This window comes from Conger conger, chromosome 7, assembly GCF_963514075.1.
Source record: "Conger conger chromosome 7, fConCon1.1, whole genome shotgun sequence".
NCBI classification, from domain to species: Eukaryota; Metazoa; Chordata; class Actinopteri; order Anguilliformes; family Congridae; genus Conger; species Conger conger.
Window position 1 is genome coordinate 11,594,397 of NC_083766.1, and position 23,110 is coordinate 11,617,506.

The following is a 23,110-nucleotide window of genomic DNA, read 5'->3' on the forward strand; positions in this document are numbered from 1 at the left end:
GGTTACACCATAAATTCTTACTTTGCTTATCCTCCTTCCGCGAGTAAGAATGAAAAATGATAAAGTATTTTTTTTTAAATATATATCTATAGGCCTTTATAAGTTGCACAGTATTGTGCAAAGAGCAGATATTATAAAGCAGATATTATCTTATCATGGCTAGTCAGTCATGTACCCTTACATTTACATTTTAGTCATTTGGCAGACGCTTTTAATCCAAAGCGATTTACAAGTGCATAGGTTCTTCCACAAGTTAAAGCATCACATCCATAACTAGTAAAATACACCTGAAGTGCTGCTCTAAACAACATACAGTCATCGTAAGTGCAATTTAAATTTTATTTTTTTAGACAAGAGGGATAGGGATATCGGAAAGTGGGGGGGGGGGGATCAGGAGGGAGGATTAAGGTTAGGCTACAGGCTACCTGATGCGTCACAGATGCTGATGCTTCGCAGATGCCTGAGAGATAACTGGCAGGCTAAATATCTGGAAGTGGGGGAGTCCAAATCTTGTTGTGTGAAAAGTGTTCACACAAGTGTGACCGGCAATGAGAGCAGCGACGACCTACAGCCAATCAGGGCATAAGACACGGGGGGAAATCAGGGGCTCTTTCCTATCCCTTATTTTCCATTTTTCAATTTCTTTTCTTGCCCCAAGCTCCACCCATTGGGAGAGACTAGGAAAAGATGAACGGAAAAGAAGTAAAGACGGGGAAATTGGGAAAACACATATTTTTCAAAAAAAATTTCCTTTCCTTGCTCCTGACCCGGAAATCGATCGAAGTCCGCCAACTTTCCAACCACGTTTTCCAACCCCTCAAATGTTCCTCCTAGGAGCTAGAAGTAGAACTTAGGAACTATGTCATGTTTCTGGAAAAAAATACTTCTGCAACGGATGTGCATACTTAGTAGGCAATGCTTTACAAGTACAATAATGTAAAAGTAAAGCGTAAAAATATATTATTCTCATTGCATCTGTACACGCAGATGTTAATGTCAAGACAATGGAAGACGCTCACATTTATCCACCCATGCACACTTACAGATGAAGGCTAAAGTTAACATAGCCCCAGACGACAAATGAGGATAGAACATGAAGCATTTAGAGAATTTTGTTAAGAAACAAACCAAGAAAAAATATTAATGAGCGAATGATTATCAAGAATATAATTCAAGGCAAAGTAAGTCAAATCAGTAAAGCCAGTCATTAACCAGTCTCAAATCAAGGGCTGTAGAACATCAACTCTGGGCAAGGAACAAGTTATGCTAATGCAAATCATACTTAATTCTAAGAAAGCCACATAATACTCAGAAACACTCACTGGAGACCCATTCATCCAGATGTTCCAATTAAGTTTAACTTGGGGGCAAGGTCAGGAGCCATGGAATGTATTTATTTCCAAGTCAGACTTAGACTTCATCATGTTGGATACATTCATGTTGGATAATAATTCATGTTCAACCTTGCAAAGTTTTGTGGCCTCTTGACCAGCATTTAAGACTGATAGTCAAGGCCAGGATGGAGGCAAAATTGCAAGAAAGCCCAGCTGGATCTTACTATAATCTCTGACAAACATCTTGGTCCTCTATAAATCCCTCCCAGAAGCCTTTGCTTCAGTCAGATGTAATCAGACTTCTTTGGCACAGCAGGCATGCGGACCGATCACATGTCGATTTGTTGCTCTGTCTACGCATTTCTACTCTGCTGAAACTCCCTGTCACTGCCTTTGGACCCTGTAACTTGTCTGAAACACTCTGTCATTGGTCACTTTGTGAAACACCCTGTCAGTTCTGAGCAGTAGCACATCAAGGGATGTGGCAGCAGAGGGGGGTGGGGGGATTGCAGTGCTAAAGACAGAGCCTGAGACATACCAGGTGGGTTCCTGCTGTTGGAGGAACCAGTTTCAGCAGGGTTTGCAGGCCTACTTACACTCCTCTATACACTCATGTGTTGACTTATTAAGTCTTCTGCTGCTGTAGCCTATCCACTTAGAGGATTGACCGGTTGTGTGCTCAAAGATGCTCTTCTGCATACCACTGTTGTAATGTGTGGTTATTTGTGTTACTGTCACCTACCTGTCAACTTTGACTAGTCTGGCCATTCTCCTCGGACCTCTCTCATTAACAAGGCATTTCTGCCCGCAGATCTGCTGGTCACTGGATGTTTTTAGTTTTTTGCACCATTCTCTGCAAACTCTAGAGACTGTTGTGCATTATAATCCCAGGAGACCACTGTGTTTGGCACCAACAATCATTCCACGGTCAAAGTGACTTAGATCAAATTTCTTTCCCATGCTGATAGTTAATGTGAACATTAACTGAAGCACCTGGCCCATATCTACATGATTTTATGCATTGCACTGCTGCCACACAATTGGCTGTTTAGATAATCGCATTAAAACGTAAAAATACAGGTGTTTCTAATGAAGTGCTCTGTGAGTGTATGTCTGACCAAATCTGCTCATGGGAAAATAACAAGGGGAGGTCATTGCGCTCCTGACCTCAGCTGCGGTGTCAGAAATAATGTTCCCACAGCAGATCAGAGGATTGTATCTATATGTGCTGACAGGTGGCAAGTGCAGGCGAAAGTGAGCAGGCTCCATGTAAGCACATCCCTGGGGCCAAACAGAGAGAATGTAGTGCGACTGAAGAGATGGCCTCCGGTGGTTATGGAGGGGTGCTGTCTGAGCAGAACAAGTGACAGCTAAGGCTTTCCTCACACTGAAGCCACATGAAACAACACAGAACTGATTGCAGGGAAACCCACTGCAACTAGTATTAAGGAAGTGGCATGGTAAATGGTAAAGGAGACGGTGAGTTGCATCTCAATCCCAGACAGTTTGTGCTACATGTTGGAAGCTCGAATAGAAGAAGGATAATCAAATGTATGTGAATGAGTATGTGAATGAGTCACTGTTTCCAGTTACAGTTAAACCGGGCTATAACTACTTACAGTCAACCTCACACATTTAACACCTCAAGTATCACACATTTTCTTAACACAAACTTGAAAATGACATAACCAAAATAAAATTGTTACTATTCTTGAACCCTTTTGACTATAGGCATAAATTATTACGGTCTCTGCTGGAAGGTAACCCTTCGGGGTTTGTTTTCCAAGAGTCAGAATTACTCTAAGTATTACTAAAACACAGTTACAGAAGCCCTATTTTTTTAATTTTATTATTGTACTTTTTGAAATCTTCTCGACCTGTTGCTGACTGAGGAGAGCACAAGGAGAGTGAGGTTGAGAGTGAAAGATAGGGGGAGGGTGATAGGTGGGGGGAAGCGCGAACAAAATAATTACAAAACAATAATAATCATAATAATAACATCTTGAATACTAATATATTCATTGAGGTCCATTAATTTTTTGTCAAATACCCAACCCCCATCAACAAGTCAAACACATTCCACAATTTCACATGCTATGTTTTATTCAATAGCAGGCTTGTTTCTTATTTATGCTAAACATCTGAACTGGACCTTGGAGCAATGGAAGAATGCCTGGTGAGATGAGTCCTGTTTTCTAGTAGATTGTGTGGAAGGTCGAGTACATGTTCACCGTTTACCTGGAGAAGAGATAGCAGCTCACTCTCCAGCCTGAAGAAAAAAAGTGTTTTCTTCTTTTTTTTCCCTCCTCAGCCCACACCTACCTCCACATGCTACACACAGTCTGTAAATTACTGCATGGCCTGCCCTACAACCCCTATGAGGCCTCACAAGGAGCCAACGTGACCCCACAGTGCCTTCCCACAGTGCCTTGCATGGCTGCATGGTCTGCTGGTCAGTTGTGCTGAAGTCCATGGGCACAGGGTCCCTGGCCACACATGTTTTCTGACATTTGGCCTCCACTCTATATAGCAGGAGGATCTTACTGTGGGGACCAACAAAACAAGTAAAACGAGTCCTTATTGAGGCCCAGTAGCCATTCGGCTCAATAAATCACTTGCGTATGCAGAAAACCTGCCAAAAAGCTGCAGACAACAGGGGCCTCCAGGACTAGAGACTGACAGCTCTGCTGAAGAGTAAACGCACCACCAATGAAATCCATTAACCAGCCATTCCAGTGGCAGTAATGTCTCAGGGGACCAGCATCAGGCAGAGTAAGGCTAAGCATGACGTACCTGACCAAAAGCCTAATTAGAGACACTCGCCCGAGCACAATGGAGCCACTGAGGATGTAGGTCTATATTGCGTCTGGAATCCTTTCAAACAACTCAGTCTACTAAAATAAACACAAAGTATAGCTTTGCGAATCTGACTGCATCTAGACACTGAGCAAGCTAACAGTTCCTCCATCAGCACATCTGCATTGCTACAGTGCTTTCAGCAACATTCCACCCCCTGCCAATCAAATTAGTTCCTATAGCCACATTAAAATGCATTAATTTGTCAAATAATGTCACAATATATCTACATGGAGCCCAAAGTTTTTAGGAGAAAGATAATATTTGCAAAATAACTTGGTAAAGTATGAACATTTTTACTTTAACCAAATCTAAACGCAGCAGCACAAAGTGATAAACCAAGCACATATTGTGGGGCAATGCAGCAAGGTTGAGAATATCAGACCGTGCCTGCCCACGTCTGCAGTATTTAGAGCTTCACTCCAAAAGCACTAAATCAACAAAGCTACTGACAAACTAATCAACTAAGCACTGCAATTGTAGTAAAACTGTCTGTTCTTGTTTTTTGCTGAATCTCATGAGTTTCTCAGAATATTTATAAACCAGGGCAGATCAAACTTATACAGTATGTAGACAGTAGATGACAAAAATACTCCCCCTAAACACCAACAATATTTGAACTCATTTTAATGATTTAGCTGTCCTTAACTGTGGCAGACACACTCCTACAACTTAAAGAAGACAGGAACATGGCTCACACAATCAATGTCCATACAATGTCTGTTTTATTTCAGGGAACTGGCACCGGAATGTGATTTTGAGCAGGAAGACCATGACCAGGAAACCATTTCCCAGCAGCACCACATCAATCCAACATAAGAAAACAGTTCCATTGCAACATGCCAGTTTAAATATACTTGTGGAGTGAGTCTCTCTCAATTAGTGGCAGACTTGGGTCAAATACATAATTGTGCAATTGAGCCAATCAAGAAGACCAGAAGGCAGGGTTTGAGAGTATTTTATCGGTTCCAATACACAAAACAAGCTCAGTAAAGAATAGAAGTATTTGATTCAAAACAATTCAATAATTGGCGGCACGGATGGTGCAGTGGGTAGCACTGCCGCCTCACAGCAAGGAGGTCCTGGGTTCGAATACACATTGGCCGGGGCCTCTCTGTGCTGAGTTTGCATGTTCTCCCCGTGTCTGCGTGGGTTTTCCTCTGGGTACTCCGGTTTCCTCCCACAGTCTAAAGACATGCAGGTTAGGCTGATTGGAGAGTCTAAATTGCCCGTAGGTATGAGTGTGTCAGTGAATGGTGTGTGTGCCCTGCGATGGACTGGTGACCTGTCCAGGGTGTATTCCTGCCTTTCGCCCAATGTATGCTGGGATAGGCTCCAGCCCCCCTGCGACCCTGTTCAGGATAAGCGGGTTAAGATAATGGATGGATGGATGGACAATTCAATAATTGACCCAGGTCAGTTTAGTGGGTCTGGAAAAAGCAAGTTGGAGAACCTGAAAAGAGCATCATAAATGCCATTGTCCCCATTCTCTAAATAATGTCCCATTTCTAAATAGACTGAGCTCTTTACACTTTACCCTCTTAATTTCTACGGTAACCTCAGGCGACATAATTCTAACAAGAAATGTGAAAAGCTAATTGAGTATAAGACCCTTCCCAAAACACAACTGAAGGTACAATCTACTGTCAAGACATGCAATTGTACAGCACATTCTGATACAGACCCTGACTGACAGATTGAGTTATTGAAGGATGCTAATGCTAAGGTTCCAGACTGTACTAAGGCAGACCCAGAGCAGGTCAGCTAGTCACCAGCATAAGACCTTAGAAGAAGAAGGTTTTTGATGATTCATGGGTAATTTAAAATTACATTGTACAAATACACTGGGAAAATCAAACCAACTGTTCAGAAATGCTGCTAAATGCTGCTTACTGGGCCAGTTGATGGTACAAAGACTGATTTAGGTACAAATACTGATTCTGAATGTTGATTCAAAATGTTGTGAACAGATGCACAGTAAATGAGCTCTTATGTGTTCCCAGTCTTCTCTGCTCCAGAACCAGCTCAACTGGAACATGTATGAGGCTAAACAAATGATTTACTCCTTGCAACTTTTATAGTTCACCGCTGCATATGTGTGTATGCAGTGCCGTGAAAAAGTATTTGCTTTCTTCCTGACTTCCTCTGTTATTGCATATTTGTTACAAGGAATGGCTTCAAATCTGTAGACAAAATGTAATATTTGACAAAGGGAACCTGGACACTCTGTTCTACACCAGCACTCTGTTCAGCTATAAGTACTGTAATGCTGATGTTGGCCTGTCATTTATAACATGTGGTAGAAAACTGAACAACTGAATTGAAGCAAATGCCTGAAAAATACTAGTTTAAAAAGGAACCACCTGAATATGAATTATCTTTAATGGTTAGGAAACAATTAACATTGTGAAGTTATTGTGTTTATTCTGGTGGAATACATTTCATAAAACCTTTTGCATCTGTACCGTTCAATTTTTTTTCTCTCAAGCGTTTCAATACTATCCAACTCAACTCTCTGCTTCCCTCTAGCGTCAATTTTCCGACGCTACAATATCATTAAATCGACAGGAACTTCTCAGTTGGACCAGGACGTTGCGCAGGCCATGTTGCGTAGTCTCTTTAGTAATAAGTAATCTATGATCATGTGACTTGCGAGCATTAGCGGAAGTGTTTTGCCAGATGCAGCAGGTGACTCGATGAAAAAAAAAACAGAAGTGATAAGCTAGTTTCAGAATAGTTTTAATGTCTTAATTTACCGACACGCTGTAGAGAGGTACGTTATGCGCTTAATAGTTTTTGGTTATATGTTGCTTATTAAGATTTGATGGCTAAGCAAGCAATCGAGCCAGCTAACTTACTAAATACACGGATGTGGTTAGCAGTTGATAGCGTTTGTGAAAGATGGTTAGCTAGCTAGCTGCTGTAGCCAGCTAGAAATCAGATTACTTACAGGTTGGAGCTCGAACAATTGCTATTTAACGTAACGCGTAGCGTCTGTCAGCGTGCTGTGAAACAAGTCTAGAGCATAGTTTGCGTTATTGCATTTGTCATTGTCAGTTTATGTCGGGTATTTGTATTGCAACTGTACGTCCGTGCCTTGAAAACATGTTCACTGTAACTTCCTTTTTCCAGGATTTGCTAGCGACCTTAGTTGACTATTTAGCTAATGGACTAAGTCATATAAACCTGTCACATCCCGTGTGCGCTGGGTATCTTCTGTAGCTACGATGGAGGATTGAGTAGTTCGCTAGCTTGACGCACAGACGTCAGACGTGATTAATGTTGTCAGGCCTAGCGTTACATTTGCGTGATGCATTGATTACACTGCTTAAGCTGCTTTCTTTCTGCCCTTGCTGAACGACCACATTTACGTTAACCAGTATGAAATCGTATAATATCACCTACAATCAAGTCAATGCGTTTTGCATATGGAATTAATTAATCTTGAAATGTGATGTCATTGTTAACTTAAATCAGAAGACTCTATTGTTTACAGTTCAGCACGGGAACTCGTCCCCTCTCATCCGTTCGTCCCCGAGTGGCTGTCTGTGACCCGCGTATCGACACCCTCTGGATCCTCCTCCCGCCATGGCGATCTTGTTTGCTGTGGTAGCCCGTGGTACCACGATTCTTGCCAAGCATGCCTGGTGTGGGGGGAACTTCCTGGAGGTCACAGAGCAGATCTTAGCCAAAATACCCTCAGAAAACAACAAGCTGACGTACTCCCATGGCAGGTAAGTGTACTGATTGGTGAACATTGAACAGATTCTGTTATGCTTGACTAGACTGTCTGAGTTCTGCTCAAGTAGGAAAGTGCCAATTTGTGCCTCCTAAAATGCTGAAGCCCCAAGCTTTTTTTGGCGCAATTACTGCGTGGTCTGCATCTACACTGGTGTAGCAGGACTTTAATTAAAAGTCAAATTAAAAAGAAATGTATTTTGCTCACCAAAGGAGTGATACTTTTTGTTAGAAACAATGTTCTTTGTTTTACGAGTCTGGTTGCTTAACCTTCTATATTCTGTTGCATATCCCAAATTTATCAGTAGTACTTTTATTGGCATGCAATCTTTAACCTGACTGCTGTTTATGCAGTCAATTAAGTTATTGAACAGAGTGGAGAAAACATTAGGGTGTTCTTAGGAATACATTGAGCAAAGAAACTATATTTCTATGATTTCATTAACACGCTAATGCTCAGCTGTCCTTTGTGTGTGCAGCTATCTCTTCCACTACATATGTCAAGACAGGATCATATACCTGTGCATCACTGATGATGTGAGTTCATGCTGTTTTATTCTTCATGTGAATTTCTGTTTACTGAAGCAGTTACAGTTTATCCTTAGAATGTGTGCATCTTTGCAGACTAAGTGGAGTAATATAATGGTGTCCAGCTTTGTGTATTGAAACTGGAATGTAAATATTTTCAGAAATAACAAAAATTACTAAATGTCATGTTTTTTACGTAGAAATATATTAACAATACATGGTAACATTTGTAAATGTTGTAGGACATATGACAGATTTGTATGTGAATGACTGAATCATTATGATTATTATGTGTAATGCATTTATTATTATTTGCTTTTCTCTTGTTAATACTGTGACTGTAAAAGCAAAATTATTTCCAAGTGATATTTTCAAAAGCCATTATTCACATTATACGGTTTAAGTGAACTGATTACACCATATTATTTTGTACACCATGGGCCAGATTTCCAAAGGCTTTTGTGGCGATTTTCAGGCGCACATGACACAGTCTGCCCAGGAAACATGTGTCTTATGTATGAAACTGGTGCACAGGACTGGAACCGCAGTATGCATGTGGTCTATGCGAGTCATCACAAAGTGTGCTTCTCTCCTTAATGCATATGCATTTTAGGGTGGATTGCGCAAATAAAGGGCAGAGATTTTATACGTATGATTATGCTGATTATGTATTCTGTTGAATTAACTAAAGTTCACGCACTTAACAAGGTACATTTTTCCGTTAAATGTATCCGCCTCTAAAGAGCAGGTGCAAGCGAGGTATCGGCTCCAAAGATGCACTGAAGTAATCTTTGCAACAAAAATTACACTATTTAAACTCCAAGAAATCATCAAACAGATTATTAATTAACGTTTTCACTTTTGCAGCAAAGCAATAATTAAGGCTGTCTGTCACAGAAAATATTCAGAAAAGAATAAATACTGAAATAACTTGCACAACAGTAGTGAGAGTAACAAGGGTTTGAAGTAAAAAAAAAAAAATATATATATATATATATATATGAGTAGACTGAATGCATTGATATGCTGCTCTTAATCGCCTCTATCCATTGCAGAAGACATGCCTTTTGCCTTTAACAGAACTATGTGTTTGATGTGCACAGAAAGAATTCAAATGTCTCAGACCATCCATTTATTTTTAACATTTGATGCCTAGAAATATTCTTATGACCTTTATTTACAACTAAAATAAGAAGTATTGAATTGGATAATTATTATATTTGTATAAAAAATCTGTTATTTCAAACTGGCCTTTTAATTTAAGAGATAAAAAGGTAATACTTGTCTAAATGCAGTAACTTGAAACTGGATATTTTATCATGCTGCTGTGAACTCTGTCATCCTTCCTAGACCTCATCCAGCCTTCCTTCCTTTAGAAGACTACATACTTAATGATAAGGCAGGAAACAAAATATCGTATCTAAAGCACAGAAGTACAACCGAGTGCAGCTGGGTTGAAGGACAGCGGCTGGGTTTGTCCTGAAATGCGCTGAGCGTGAGTGTGTCCTTGCCCTGCAGGACTTCGAGCGGTCACGGGCATTCAGCTTTCTCAGCGAGGTGAAGAGGAGGTTCCAGACCACGTATGGGTCCCGCGCACAAACGGCGCTGCCCTATGCCATGAACAGCGAGTTCTCGAGCACACTGTCAGCACAAATGGTGAGAAGAGGATTTAGATGTGTTAATTTGTCCAAAAACTGTATCATGACATATCAAAAAGAAGCAACAACAGATGTAATTGGGTGTGGTGCTTGATATCCCACTGTCAAGTCGTCATTGGGGGACAAATTTGATTTTTCTATCAGCCCCATGGTGTAAGTGTGATGAGGTCTGCTACTTCCAGGAACATCTCTCTGCTTGGAGCTGAATGCTTCAGCAACACTGGGATTAAATCTGGTCTGACTTTCACTTTGTTTTCCAGCATATGGGATGCTCAGACAAGGAGTAATATAATTGCTTATGCATATCATTATAACTGTAGATCAAAGAGAGATTATCACATGACTTTATCACTCCATACTTTTCATTCAATTAATTCTGCACTCACGGTTGTCTTTGTATATTACTTCTTTATAAAAATGCACTTTCCTGTGACATTGATTTTTGGTATTTGAAAAACCCACATTCGGATCGTGTGTTGTTGGATCTCAAGTTTATACGGCCAATTTTCCCTGTCTGCACAGAAGCACCACTCGGACTCGAGGGGCTCAGACCGCGTGACGGAGACGCAGATGCAAGTCGACGAGTTAAAGGGCATCATGGTCCGCAACATCGGTAAGCCATAGCCGCAAAATGCACTTCTGAATCTTAAGTACTGCTTTATTCCCATTAGGTTTGTACATGTCCTAGTCTTATGTGATCACATGCTCTGAGTCAGTGCAGCATATCTCCACCCTGCCTGACACTGTGGTCCCTCCCTCAGACCTGGTGGCCCAGAGAGGGGAGAAACTGGAGCTGCTGATAGACAAGACTGAGAGCCTGGTCGATTCTGTAAGTGACCCTGACGGTCTGAAAGAACACCTCTGTGTTCTGACCTGAGAGCAAAAGCATGAACCCTTTGATGGGTCACATTCATGGTTAAGTGTGAATATTTGCTTCGCTTACCAATCACTTCCATTCAAAACCGTGCAATGGGAAATGTGCCACGAATATGCAGCATTGCCTAATAGAAAAGTTTTTTGTGACCTCAACAAAATTCTGGCTGTATCCCAGCAGTTGGTTCTGTATTACACATCGATGCAAGATTGCAGAAACAGAAGTTAAAAAAGACAAAGCTTAGTTTAGAGTCAGCCATGAATGAAATAAGACTTGATGGTAACGCTCATTTCTGTAGCCAACGATGCTAGCCTAAAGCGTTCACTAAAAGCAAATAATGAAGCGACTTTTTCTGTGAATCTGACCACTACATAAGGTGTATGATCACAAATATGTGATTAAAGTGTTCTTAACAGAATATTCTAATGCTGATCGCTACTGGTAACCCAAAGCAATGGAGCTATAGACCACAACTTCCAATTTCAAACAAAAAAACAAATCCAAAAGGCCTACTCTTCAAAGTCTTAACATACTCCTTCTCCCTTCTGCCAGTCTGTCACCTTCAAAACCACCAGCCGCAATCTGGCGCGTGCCATGTGTATGAAGAACCTGAAGCTGACAATCATCATTGTGGTGGTGTCCATTGTGAGTGCGGATAATCCGCTTGTTCCCCTGGTTTCATTCTGCAGTGCTGGTTCCCTAATCGGCCAATCCTGTATGTCATGAGCTAGCATGGAGCTATAGGTTCTCACAGCAGTCAGACTCTCTTTGAAAATTAGGCCTCGCATAATGTAAGTCATATTTAAAATGATAAAATTAGGTATTCTAAAGTTCTTTTGACAAAGGTACATTAAAGTGCTGGTGTAGTTGGTTGCACTATTTTTGTCATCTAGAAATACTCTGTCCATGTGTTTGTTTTTAATTTTTATAAATGGTGCTATTAGAAACTGATCCTGTTGCAGAATTTAGATGCTGCTTTGAGATCTGGAGTTTAGATGCGGGGGGGGGGGGTTGGCAGTATTAAATTTGAGGCACATCGATGACAGCTTTATATTCCTTTACCCCATATACCCTGCCGTCCAGATATTTTGGATCCTTAAATTGGGAGGAACTGCTATTGACATGCATGCGATTGCATGCAGGGAAGCTGTGTTCTTACAGACCTGCTTGGGATCTCCCCCCAGGTCATCCTCTACATCATCGTGTCCGCAGCCTGCGGAGGCCTGAGCTGGCCCAGCTGCGTGAAGAACTGAGAGAGAGCCACACCGCACCCCCACCTGCTCCACAATCTCATCTGACCAGATCCGGTCTGCTTGGGGGGACCCTAACCACTTACGAGACCACGCCCCGCGTCAACTGAACCCAACCTCACCTTTCTTCGCCCCTCCGCCTTCTGTCCTCCATTACGGCTCCGCTCCTCTGAGGGAGACGAGGCACGGCCGCTCTCGCCTCACCGTCAGGACGCGCCCGAGCGTGGAGACGCGGCAGCCCAAATGAGCATCGCCTGGCATCGCCCGCCACATTCGGACACAAGGCTGACGGTTCATCGCTGTACAGGTTGTGATTAATTGGCATTTACTCATGGAATGATTGTTCTGTTTAGGCAAACGGGCAGTTCTGTGACGGTTATAGATTTCATTATTACTCTTGTGGTCTGGCTTTGCTGAGACTAGAATGAAGACCCAAAGGTGATGGTGCCAAAAGACCGAGGTAAAGCGCTCTCGAGGGAATGTTGCCAGACGCTTTGGCGTACTGATTTTATCTCCAGTCTAAGCAATGTCATTAAGTAAAAACAATGTCATTAACTGGTCCCTGCATGTGTTATTTACTGTCATTGTTATGTATGCAGTGTAGTTCCTACATGGTTAATTTCCGTGGAGATGGTTATAGATGCTAAGACCGCTTTGATACATGCAGTATGTGATGTTCATACAGTATTTGGAACTTACCAGCCCTGGCTAATGTCTCCCATAATATCTTGTTCGAATTCCTTTATAGAGCAACGATTTCTTGGTTTAGGCAACCCTCTAAATCACAAAGGTAGGTAAACTCCAAAGCTGACAACATCTACGTTTGTGTACTTGGGTTGGTTTACATGGGATCCACGCTTGTAATCATTACGCATGTTGAGTAAACGACAGGTTTGCTGCGTTTGACAGGCATGACCAATAGATTTGCTGAATGATTGACAGATATGCGGAGCGAGTGCGTTGTCTGCCGTGTTAAACTAGAGCACTCTGTCCGTCAGCCATTTTCTGTAGGTTCTGCTTTTGAGGAGCATGACTGGAGCGAAATCCAATTGCCACATTGCTCTGTGTCAGTGAATGAATTCTGTGAATACAGATTAGTGAAGCGGATGAGGTCATGAACCTGGTGACCCGACGGGACTCCCCGAGCCAATATCTAGCCTAAATGACTTTGTACAGAGCAGGAGAACTCTCAGATAATTAATATATTAATATTCCATTATCTTCCACTATGTCACCATTTATATTTTCACATTTGTTCTGATCACCATGTTGCTGTAACTTGTATTTTGAATTTGTTTGCTAATTTTGTACCTGGGGTGGCACCTAATAGAAGTTAAGAGATGGTGGGTCAAGTCCTACCAAGTCTCTCACATTCTGAGGGGAAAAAAACTATCATTCCTTCAATATACATGCCTAGAGGGCAAGATGAAACTCCAGCTTGATTGACAAGAGCATTTCTGTGTTTCTTGTGGTTTTTACATTGCCAGCTAATAACCATTATATTGAGCATGTCTGTATGTTGAGTCCTCCCTTTTCAATAAGTATCTCTAGGTACTGATACATGTTGATCAGTAGACCTGGCCTTGCCCAGTGCCTGTAATTGTCCCAACCCTGAAAGGGTAAGCAAGGACAGGACTGTTCCGGAATGTTCCAGGCAGATTACACGTGCGCATCTGAAAACATTGCTGGGATCCAAGGGTGGCTCACTCATTGCATCAGACCGGTATTCTCTGAGGCCACTAAATAAAATGTGGTCCAGATTGCCCCGGTGTGCAGTAGACGCAAAATAGTGTCTGATTTGTGGAATGTTCATTCCATAATTTGTCTGGGTCACTGGATCCAGGTGTACATTTGTTTGTAAGTGTAAAGCACTTTTAACCACCATTTTTTTTCTTCCTGCCATCATCAGTTGATTTTGTTATTTAATGATTATTTTAAATGCATAGTAAAATAAAGTTGTCAATGTTGCCCATGCTTTTTGTGCATTTATTTGAGGGGAGGGCTGAACTGTATGATTTCATACTAAATGCATTTCATTTATGAATATTGTACTTGTGTAGTAACAAAACATATATATTTTTTTAATCGAGAGTAATTTTTGGGAAATAAAACGATAACAGTCCAACTCTTGGATTTTATCACAAGAAAATACACTTGCCATCAGATTTTTGATTTAGCTATATTTATATGTTTAAAATTTGCCATTTGCCATTATTCCATAAGTTCAAGTCCTCATTACAGACCTATTCAGTAAAGTAAAATTACAGAAAAAAATATTGGTAAAAGGCATTTCCTTATCACAAATGTACAAACATATTAAATAACATTCCAAATACTCGACCTCTGATGTATTCTTTTCCATTTGTTTTGGACAAGTAGGCAGAGCTTTCATGTACGTTCAACACAGGGCCCTTACAGGGCATTGATAGTTTAAACTGGAATGATTGATGATTACATTTAAAAAATATACTCCGCTGCATTAACAGGCGGCTGATAAAAATGACAAGTCAAGTACAGCAATGGAGACACCATGTCGGTATGAATTATTTGCAACCAGGACTTGACCAGAATTTTGCAGTAGTGAAACCTGTAGTTTTTAACCAGTATTTTTATTGCTTTATAGTAGAGATATTATCCTGACAGAAGATTGTAATACAGTAGGACTGATCATGGCATGAAAAGCATTTGTGTAATGCATTTCCTTGTAACATAACTTTTCTGCGTCTGGTTTTTCTGCCGTACAGAATGAGGACTCCTGCTGCAGTGCTTAATCCGCGTGCAGCTAGCTTGTGGTGCAAGATCAGTCAGAGAACAGGGCAAATTTCCCAACTTAGGTCCCAGTTTTGACAGTTATGACCGCACAGGGAAGTAAAAGAGTTTGACGGAGTTACCAGTTACACTGGAGGGGGCCGTACGGAGACAGCTGTGCCATGCAAGAACAGTGAACATCTTCTCTCCAGATCAAGAATAAAAATGCTATACAGCACAGGATAAAATGACAAAATGGATAACAAAACACAAAACCTGTTTTACTCGCATACTCTACCAACTTCACTGTAACTCATTAGACTTCCCCTAAGTATCCAGCAGTCTGTCAGGTGCAATCTGGAACATGAAGCAATCTGTGATGTTGTCATCATGGTTAAAGTTCAAGTTGTTCCAGTGACTTAAAGTATCTTTCAATATAAATGTGGCTGTAAACTTAACAAGGGTCAATACACCTATTCCCAGTTGTATTCTCAGTATGATGTTACAGAATGAAGTTACTCCATACTGACTCCTGACCCAACAGTAAAGAACTTGCAGGTTGTATACATGTGATCGCAGTGCCAGGCGGAGATCTTGGTGGTGGGCAGCAGTGCCTTCAATTTCCAAGTCATTTCCTACCAATCTAAAAATGCAGCAGAAATGAAAATATATATGGCATGTATAAAACATCCACTGTAAACATTCTTTGTTAAGGTGAGGCTAAAATATGGAAATGTTCTGGTATACTGCCTTCCATAAAATTACACAATAATTCAAAAGAAAATGCTGCTGTATTATTGTATGCCAATCGGAGCCTATATTTACAGGCTTGCAGCCATCAACAAATAACTCATAGTAGCTAATCCAAAAGATAATGTACATTTTAAATTGAATGAGATTGTCTAAGCTACAAAATAGTAGCCATTTCTCTCTTAATTAGTGTGTACACCTGTGGTGTGCCATTAAGGCTAAAGTTCTTTAGCCTGAAAGGCATACTATGCAGGCTTTTTACCTTGAAAATATTATAAAACAATCATGCTTTGTCATTACTATGATACAGTGACAACCTGTGTCTGTTTTACTTCTGCCCAATACCTTGCTTTGTCTACTTGTATTTGTTGTTCAAAAAACTCCTGTGAACACAGGAGTGAAGTGAGGAAAGAAATCCTGCATAGTATGCCCATACCTAAAAAAGTGTGGATTTTTGCTGTAGATGATGGTCCTAAATTCTTTAGTCACATCCTTGTTTTAACCCAAATGTCTGAAAACAGCCTACCTAAAAATGGAAGGACTGGATTTGGAGAAGTAAAATTGGGAGAAAACACACAATAAGCACACAAATTATGAGAATAAAAGCATCCCAAAATTACAATGTGGGAATACTATATTTACCTTGAGCTCCAGGTCTGACTTCTTCTGGGCCTTCTTATTGTCCCTCCTCCTGGGACCTGTAAGGTCTCTATCTCCTTGGATAAGGATGAGTTAGAGCAAGTGGGTGAACCAGCACTGGGTAAAACTGTTCAAAGCACCTGTATTTATGCCCAGAAGGCAGTTTGGCAAACAGTACATATAAGTTAGTCAAATAATTGCAGATATTGGAATGGGAAAGAAATTACCATGAGTTATTGGATTGGTGGGTCCATCTGAGTCCTGAGGGCCATCTGCCTGCGGCTCGTCTGACTTCTTGTAGTAATAGTCCATGTCAGGTGGTCCAAATCGCTACGAAACACAGCATCACCAAAGGAATGAGATCACCAGAGGCAAAGTACACAAGTATTATCTGTGGTCTTCCATCATTCAAAACAACCACAGAAAATGGAATGAAAAGACAACTAATGCTTTTCACAGTTACAGTAATAATGCAGGACGGGTGCTTTATCTGTGATAAGCAGATAAAACCAAACATGGAATTCATGGCTCCCTGAATACACTTGCAGTCTGGGTCTGTAGCTGGTGCTCATATAAATGTCAGATCAAGACTTGATTGAGCTAATTAAGTAAGTAAGTAAGTAAGTAAGTTGGCACAAAATCCTGAAATGGATTGGCCCTTGTTGTGCACCCCTGTTCTAATGTATTCTTGAACATTCTCAGATCTCTCTTCATTGTGTTAAACACCTTTTTGACTAGTAATGTTATGATTATTAAAATTTGAACTTGAACTTCCTTACAAGTAAAAACTGACCTTGTCTGGCCACATGAAGCTGATGAAGAGGATGATGGGCAGACCCACACTGAAGATGTACACCCCCCATAACCAGGGACGCTTCTGTGCAGCCACCAGAAGCCGTAGTACCAATCCTGGCTGAACACAGATGGAGAACTCCCATAGTACAGATAGAACCATCACAGTACAGACACATGCAAATTGAGTATTACCACAGTACAGAGAGATAGAGCACTATTATAGTACAGGCAGAAAGACAGGGGGTGCAAAGTCAGCAGACATCACCATCAGAACAGATACTGACAACTATCACAGCAAATATATTTAACATAATCAATAGAGCAATACACCATCAACAAAACTCTTGACAGCCTAGGACTGCGCTATAAGTCCCATTCAGAGGTTGAGGTTTGGACCCTCCATTTTAACCCTTTCTTCCTAGTTTGTGAAATACCACAAATTGTACATACAGAGTAGTAACTCTCCTATCCTTCTATTCAGTAAACAACAACCTTGTTATGGATGTTCGAAGAGCTAATGTGTGATTGGACACGCAGGAATGGGGAGAGGTGGTCCAGTATAACTGGCCAAGTAACAGTTTAAGTATTTTAGATAGCAGAAGACTGCCATCAGCCAAATTTCACCAATGGTGGGAGTATGCCTATTTAAGTATCATTATGCAGTAAGCCATTTGGAATGTGGAACATATTGTCAAGTGCACAGTCCTAACAGTTTAGAATAATCTGTTTCAGCTAAATGAATGCACTTGCACGCACACACATACAGTGCAGTCTGTAAGTATTTAGACAGTGATACAATTACTGTTCTTTTGGCTCTGTAATCCACCACATTGGATTTGAAATTAAACAATGAATATGCAGTGAAAGTGCGAGACTGTTAGCTTTAACTTGAGGGTATTTACATCCATATCAGGTGGCCTGTGTAGGAATTACTGCTGAAAAAAACAGCTTGAGCTAGGTTTTTTAACAGCTGCTAGCTGGTTGACCAGTTAGACCAGCTCAAGCTATGTTTTGAAACAGCTGGTAGCTGGTAATTCAAGCTGGACTTTACACCATCCCTTTTTATACATAGTCCCTTGTCCAAATACTTATGGACTTGCACTATATTTATGGCAGTTACTGTGATATATAAGGGTGATATATAGTAGTTAGGGTTGCCATCCAGTAGGTTTTTAGCCGCTTCATTGAGTTGAGACCTAACACCCGGCCAGTCCCCCATAACACCCTCATAGATGTAACATACTGCAATGGCACTACCTTTTGTTTCAATCACTTTGTCAGGGGAAAAGTGGAATAACTTTTATTCCTATTTAGAGTGAAATGGGGAATTTAATGTGAAAAAAAGTACACTGAAAAGTGTGCAGGAATAATTTGGATGCTATACTGCACTGTAACCAAATCGTGGCACTTTAATTAACCAGGTCTACTTTGTTGTATTAATTTTCTCTTTAGCCACAAGCGCACTGCTGTGTTCTCTCTCTCACAGTCTTTCTCTGTCCCCAGGTGTCCTCAGTCCAGCGGCGGGCCACCTCCGAGTCATCACACAGCAGGATGTTGTCGAAAAGCACACCCCCCGTCACAGACCACAGCTCCAGTCCCACTGCAGCCGCCGGGCTTATGTAGAATGGGGGGGCGGCATCAGAAGATGCAGGATTTGGGATAGTGCGAGGATGCCACTGTCCCTGTGAGAGAGGCGTGGAGGAGCGAGTAGAGGTACAGATTGGAATGAGGGATCAAGATTATAATAATAATAATAATAATAATAATATACCTTTTATTGAACCCCGTGGGGTAATTTAGCCTCTGCATTTGACCCATCCTAGTTATTAGGAGCAGTGGGCAGCCACAGTGCAGCGCCCGGGGAGCAATGTGGGGTTAAGGGCCTTGCTCAAGGACCCAACGGCTGTGCGGATCATTTATTGTGGCTCGACCGGGATTCAAACCACTGATGTTGTGACTCCCAGTCATGTATCTTAACCACTACGCTACAAGCCGCCCCGTGAATAAATGATACAATATTTCCAGAGGAATGTGCCACATTACCTCAACCTCCTAACCTAACCTATTGTTCTTACAACCCAGCTGTAACATTATTACAATATTCAAGAAGCATGAAAGTCTAACATATTAGAATGCAACACTGGAGAAGCTGAAAGCACAAGTGTAAAAACAAGAATGATTTTTTTTCTTGTCTCACAATTACAGGTCAAGTGTGATTGAAATGTGCATATATGCCTATTATATGAAGCAGAATTATTTCATATGCATCAATGGTGTGAGGAGGAATGAGTTGAGAACGTTGTTGCTCTAATGCTCCAATGTTACCTGATAGTTGGGGTTCTTAATCATCGGAGGCCTCCACTTCCCCTTGTGGGAGGGATTAGAGATCAAGGGTGGACTCCATGGCCCACAGCCAATAACCTGTGAGCATGCTGGGTTAGAAATCAGAGGGGCCTCCCATTTCCCATCCATGTCCTCATCCCTATTACACAAAGACAGGGGGGACAATGAGTGTTTACTTATGTGGAAGTATAGCATTGTTCTCATTTTTAAGAAATTTAGACAACATCACCCAAGTGTACCCTAGTGAACTCCCGAAAACACAGAACCTTTCCTATGTGTTGCAGACCAAGACTTTTTAAAATTACACAATTCTGTGGATGGACACCAATATGTCTTAGTAATGACAGATCATTTAATGAAATACCTGTATGCATTTGGACAAATGGCCAGAATTCACAAGCCTTCCAGAAATATCCATATCATGGCAGCCCAAGAAACAACAGAAGGAACAACATGCAGATTTCATTTAATGCTATGAAATTTCATTTTTGTTGCCGAACTGACCAGTCATCTGGACGCTTCGCCCGAGGGTGAGGGATAAAGGGAAGCTCCTCCACCAGCCAGCCGATGGGTTTCTGCGCTAAGGGGTCGGGAATGAGGGCAGGGGCGTTTTCGTCCCTTGGAAGGATCAGTGACAGAAATACCAGAAAACAGTATGTTAGGTTGAAGTGCATGAAATCACAATGCGGTGCAGATAAACCATACAAACAATGATGCATATTTCAAAGATTACTACAGTTTTGCAGCAGTTTCATTTTACTGGAAGGAATGACAGTCAAGCAGAAATAATGGAATCAAGAATTAGGACGTTAACAGATATCTGATGGGCAGTGTGTAAGCTCCAGAATTTTCTGTCAGCTTTCATGCCTTTTTCGTCTCTTCACTTATTCACAGTTGATATGGTTTCTCTCCTATCTTTAATGTACCAGTCATGGGGTTTGGTTGCCGTAGGGTCTGGGATAAGGGGTCGGTCATCCCATTCTTCAGGTTTCTTATCACTGGGGTCAGAAATCTCTCCTGGAGGACCGAGAGGAGGATCCATGGCCTCCAGAAGGCTGCCTTTACTAATCACTGATTGGTCGATAAGAATTTTGTAGCTGTGGTCAGGGTACAATCCTGGAAAAGGGCAATGCTAGGTTAATTCCAACTGTAATATTGGGTTAATGAACCACTGTGCGAACAAAAATCATGGTTTTTTAATCCGATTTATCCGATATTTTTACAACAGCCCACTTTGATTTTGCTCCCAGTAAGACTTACGTAGTGTATACAGATGAGGCTGTTGGTCAGAGAAATATTCCTTCAGGTCAGTGTCTGGTTGCCGGACATGTCTTTCCTGATGCAGCCCAGTCAGTGGATCACCATCACAAACAATTAGATGGAGCTTGTAGCTGCTCCCACATTTGTCAGGGCCGAACATGATGGAGTAGGGAGTGGCATTGTTGAAGTGGCTCTGGAACAATCACCGGAAGTGATTCGGAAGGACACATCAATGTGAGCAGCAGCCAGGACCTACACTATCTAACCATCATCTTCTGTTGTAGTGGAGATGCAAAGCAGAGCTGGCCTTTTTTATTTTTTTTACATCATGAGGAAACTAAATTACTGTTGATGGTGGTGGTGATGCGGAAGGAATATTTGTCTGTTTAGACTAAGTAAGAAACAGCAAATGTGAAACTGTGCTCTGACCCAGTGCATTCAAAAAAAGAATCTCATAAAGGCAGTTATGGAAAAAAGCAGAGTCACTTACTGGTGTTCTGTGAAATATCACAGACTGACAATCTAATAATTCCCCCAGTTTAAATGGATGAATAAGACATGGCATCTGGCGTTCTGGCTGCTTTGGAACAGTGTTGAGTAAACCAGTGTGGGACTCACCAGACGAAGCTGACTGGAGTGAGAGAGCAGTTTAATGTAGGCCCCTCCACAGTCAACCGTATTCTGGAACAAGACCTCATACCTGTGCAGACATTTATCAGAGAAGGGGCATAACCACTGCGGTAAGATGGTGGAGTGACCCTTCTGAATTGCATATCACAGTGCTGTGCGTAAAAGATGACTTGGTGTGAAATATGACTCTGTATGTGGTACTCACTGCAGAATAAGGGGCTTGTCTCTGTTGAAGTAATAGGGAGCGTGAAGGTAAGCAGAAATAGCGTGGTGTCTGCCTGGTGACTTCAGAACCAGGCCTCTGTTTCCACGCATGTCTGGGTTTGCAGCAGGCTCTTCCAAGGCCCACTCCCCTATTAGAATAGATCATATTAAATACACAAGCATCTGTCTGGATGGCCTGAGAGACTATTCAGTCCACAGCTAATGGATTAGCAGAGATGGCATAGGTAACACCTCTAGCATAACTATGTGACCTTTGGATAAAGGCGCTATATAAATGCCAACCATTTACCATTTACCATTTGACCTGTTTCGGTGGAATCAATGACCCCAGTCCTACCATCATACTTCAGCACATCCTCTTCTTCCTCTTTTAAGGCCTTGGACAGGACCCACTTCCTACAGTACAGAGAAAACACACCAGGGCCTGTACTACAATTTAATCCACATCTACTTGAGGCTAGTAACTTTAGAATACTTTAAAAGAGTCCATCAAAACCCTTTTTTCTTTTTCTTTACCAGAAAGCAATTGTGCCAAACACAGCATCTACAGTTTCTTAAAAATCCTAGTATCATAATAACAGCTATTTATCGGCTAAAGGAATACTCTAGATTTACTGGAACTGGGTTAGGAGATATCCAAGCCACGGGGCTACATTAACGTTTCAGCAGATACTCTTGTCCAGAATGGTTTACATAGCTTACATTCTTTATATTTATTTAAACAGCTGTATATTTACTGAAATAGTTTAAATAAATATGGAATTCATACACTTGTTTGTGATAAATCAATCTACACACAAAAACTGGAGGAAATGCTTACAACTAACTAATATCGGCATCACCTGTACCTGTCTAGTGGGCCTGAATCAAATGACTCTGCAAAGATTGCTTCCTCTGGGGCCTGCGGCGATTGATATAGACTCTGAAAAAAATAAAATCAGCCTTCAAATAGTCAAGATTGCAGTGGAATACTCTGCAGTGGTGGATGCAGAATACATGAAATAGCAGAATGAGGTGTGTTGCAATGCGTTCAAACAAGTGCCGTGCCTCATTCTGCCCAACTGAAAACAAGGTGACTGACCTTTGCTTCTTCGCGTGAAGCCAGCGTCAAACGAAGACAGAAATAAACTGCCACCACCTGCAGCAGCATTCCCACCCAGCAGAACGATCCACACAGGTGTGAAAACAAATATTCCTTTACTCAAAGTGTCTCTCAGCAAGATCTTAAGTTGTGGGGGAAAATCTGATTCCTTGGAAGTGCCAGAAGCGGACTTTGGACCCTGGGCCGGCGGTTTTCATGGCAACCAATGAGCTTTGGAAGATACATTTGTTGCATATAGCAAGGAGATTTCCGCCTGTTTTTTCCAGCAACTTAACTTTTTTTTTTTATAATTAAGTTTAAATTACTGAATGTAGCTGTTGATAATCATATAAAATCCATTGTTATTTTATTTTCCTGTTCCAAGCATGTGTTTCTAGCCT

The 23,110-nt window shown here is 41.4% G+C and overlaps 2 protein-coding genes across 2 annotated transcripts; one reads left to right on the forward strand and one right to left on the reverse strand.

The window, feature by feature from the left end:
* Positions 1-6,805: 6,805 nt before the first annotated feature.
* Positions 6,806-14,206, forward strand: LOC133134015 (vesicle-associated membrane protein 7). The gene is made up of 8 exons (XM_061250365.1): positions 6,806-6,963; positions 7,687-7,924; positions 8,408-8,465; positions 9,975-10,112; positions 10,637-10,727; positions 10,876-10,943; positions 11,541-11,633; positions 12,173-14,206. Exons 2-8 carry the CDS (start codon positions 7,779-7,781, stop codon positions 12,239-12,241), a joined length of 663 nt encoding a protein of 220 aa, XP_061106349.1. The 5' UTR covers positions 6,806-6,963; positions 7,687-7,778; the 3' UTR covers positions 12,242-14,206.
* Positions 14,207-15,125: 919 nt separating this feature from the next.
* Positions 15,126-22,778, reverse strand: si:ch211-274f20.2 (calnexin). The gene is made up of 14 exons (XM_061248007.1): positions 22,710-22,778; positions 22,477-22,550; positions 21,966-22,024; positions 21,609-21,756; positions 21,392-21,473; positions 20,774-20,966; positions 20,440-20,629; positions 20,018-20,131; positions 19,496-19,652; positions 18,655-18,852; positions 17,169-17,288; positions 16,603-16,705; positions 16,379-16,452; positions 15,126-15,137 (listed from the first exon to the last, which is right to left on the reverse strand). Exons 1-14 carry the CDS (start codon positions 22,776-22,778, stop codon positions 15,126-15,128), a joined length of 1,593 nt encoding a protein of 530 aa, XP_061103991.1.
* Positions 22,779-23,110: the final 332 nt, after the last annotated feature.

Excerpts from the sequence above, each read along its gene's own strand:
- LOC133134015 (XM_061250365.1), top strand. The coding sequence starts at position 7,779 with ATGGCGATCTTGTTTGCTGTGGTAGCCCGTGGTACCACGATTCTTGCC. Across the intron at positions 7,925-8,407 it reads CTGACGTACTCCCATGGCAG|CTATCTCTTCCACTACATAT; the intron begins GTAAGTGTACTG and ends TTGTGTGTGCAG. Across the intron at positions 8,466-9,974 it reads ACCTGTGCATCACTGATGAT|GACTTCGAGCGGTCACGGGC; the intron begins GTGAGTTCATGC and ends CTTGCCCTGCAG.
- si:ch211-274f20.2 (XM_061248007.1), bottom strand. The coding sequence starts at position 22,778 with ATGCTGCTGCAGGTGGTGGCAGTTTATTTCTGTCTTCGTTTGACGCTG. Across the intron at positions 17,289-18,654 it reads CCTGGGGACAGAGAAAGACT|CCAGGATTGGTACTACGGCT; the intron begins GTGAGAGAGAGA and ends ATCTGTGTTCAG. Across the intron at positions 16,706-17,168 it reads GCTTCATGTGGCCAGACAAG|CGATTTGGACCACCTGACAT; the intron begins GTCAGTTTTTAC and ends TGTGTTTCGTAG.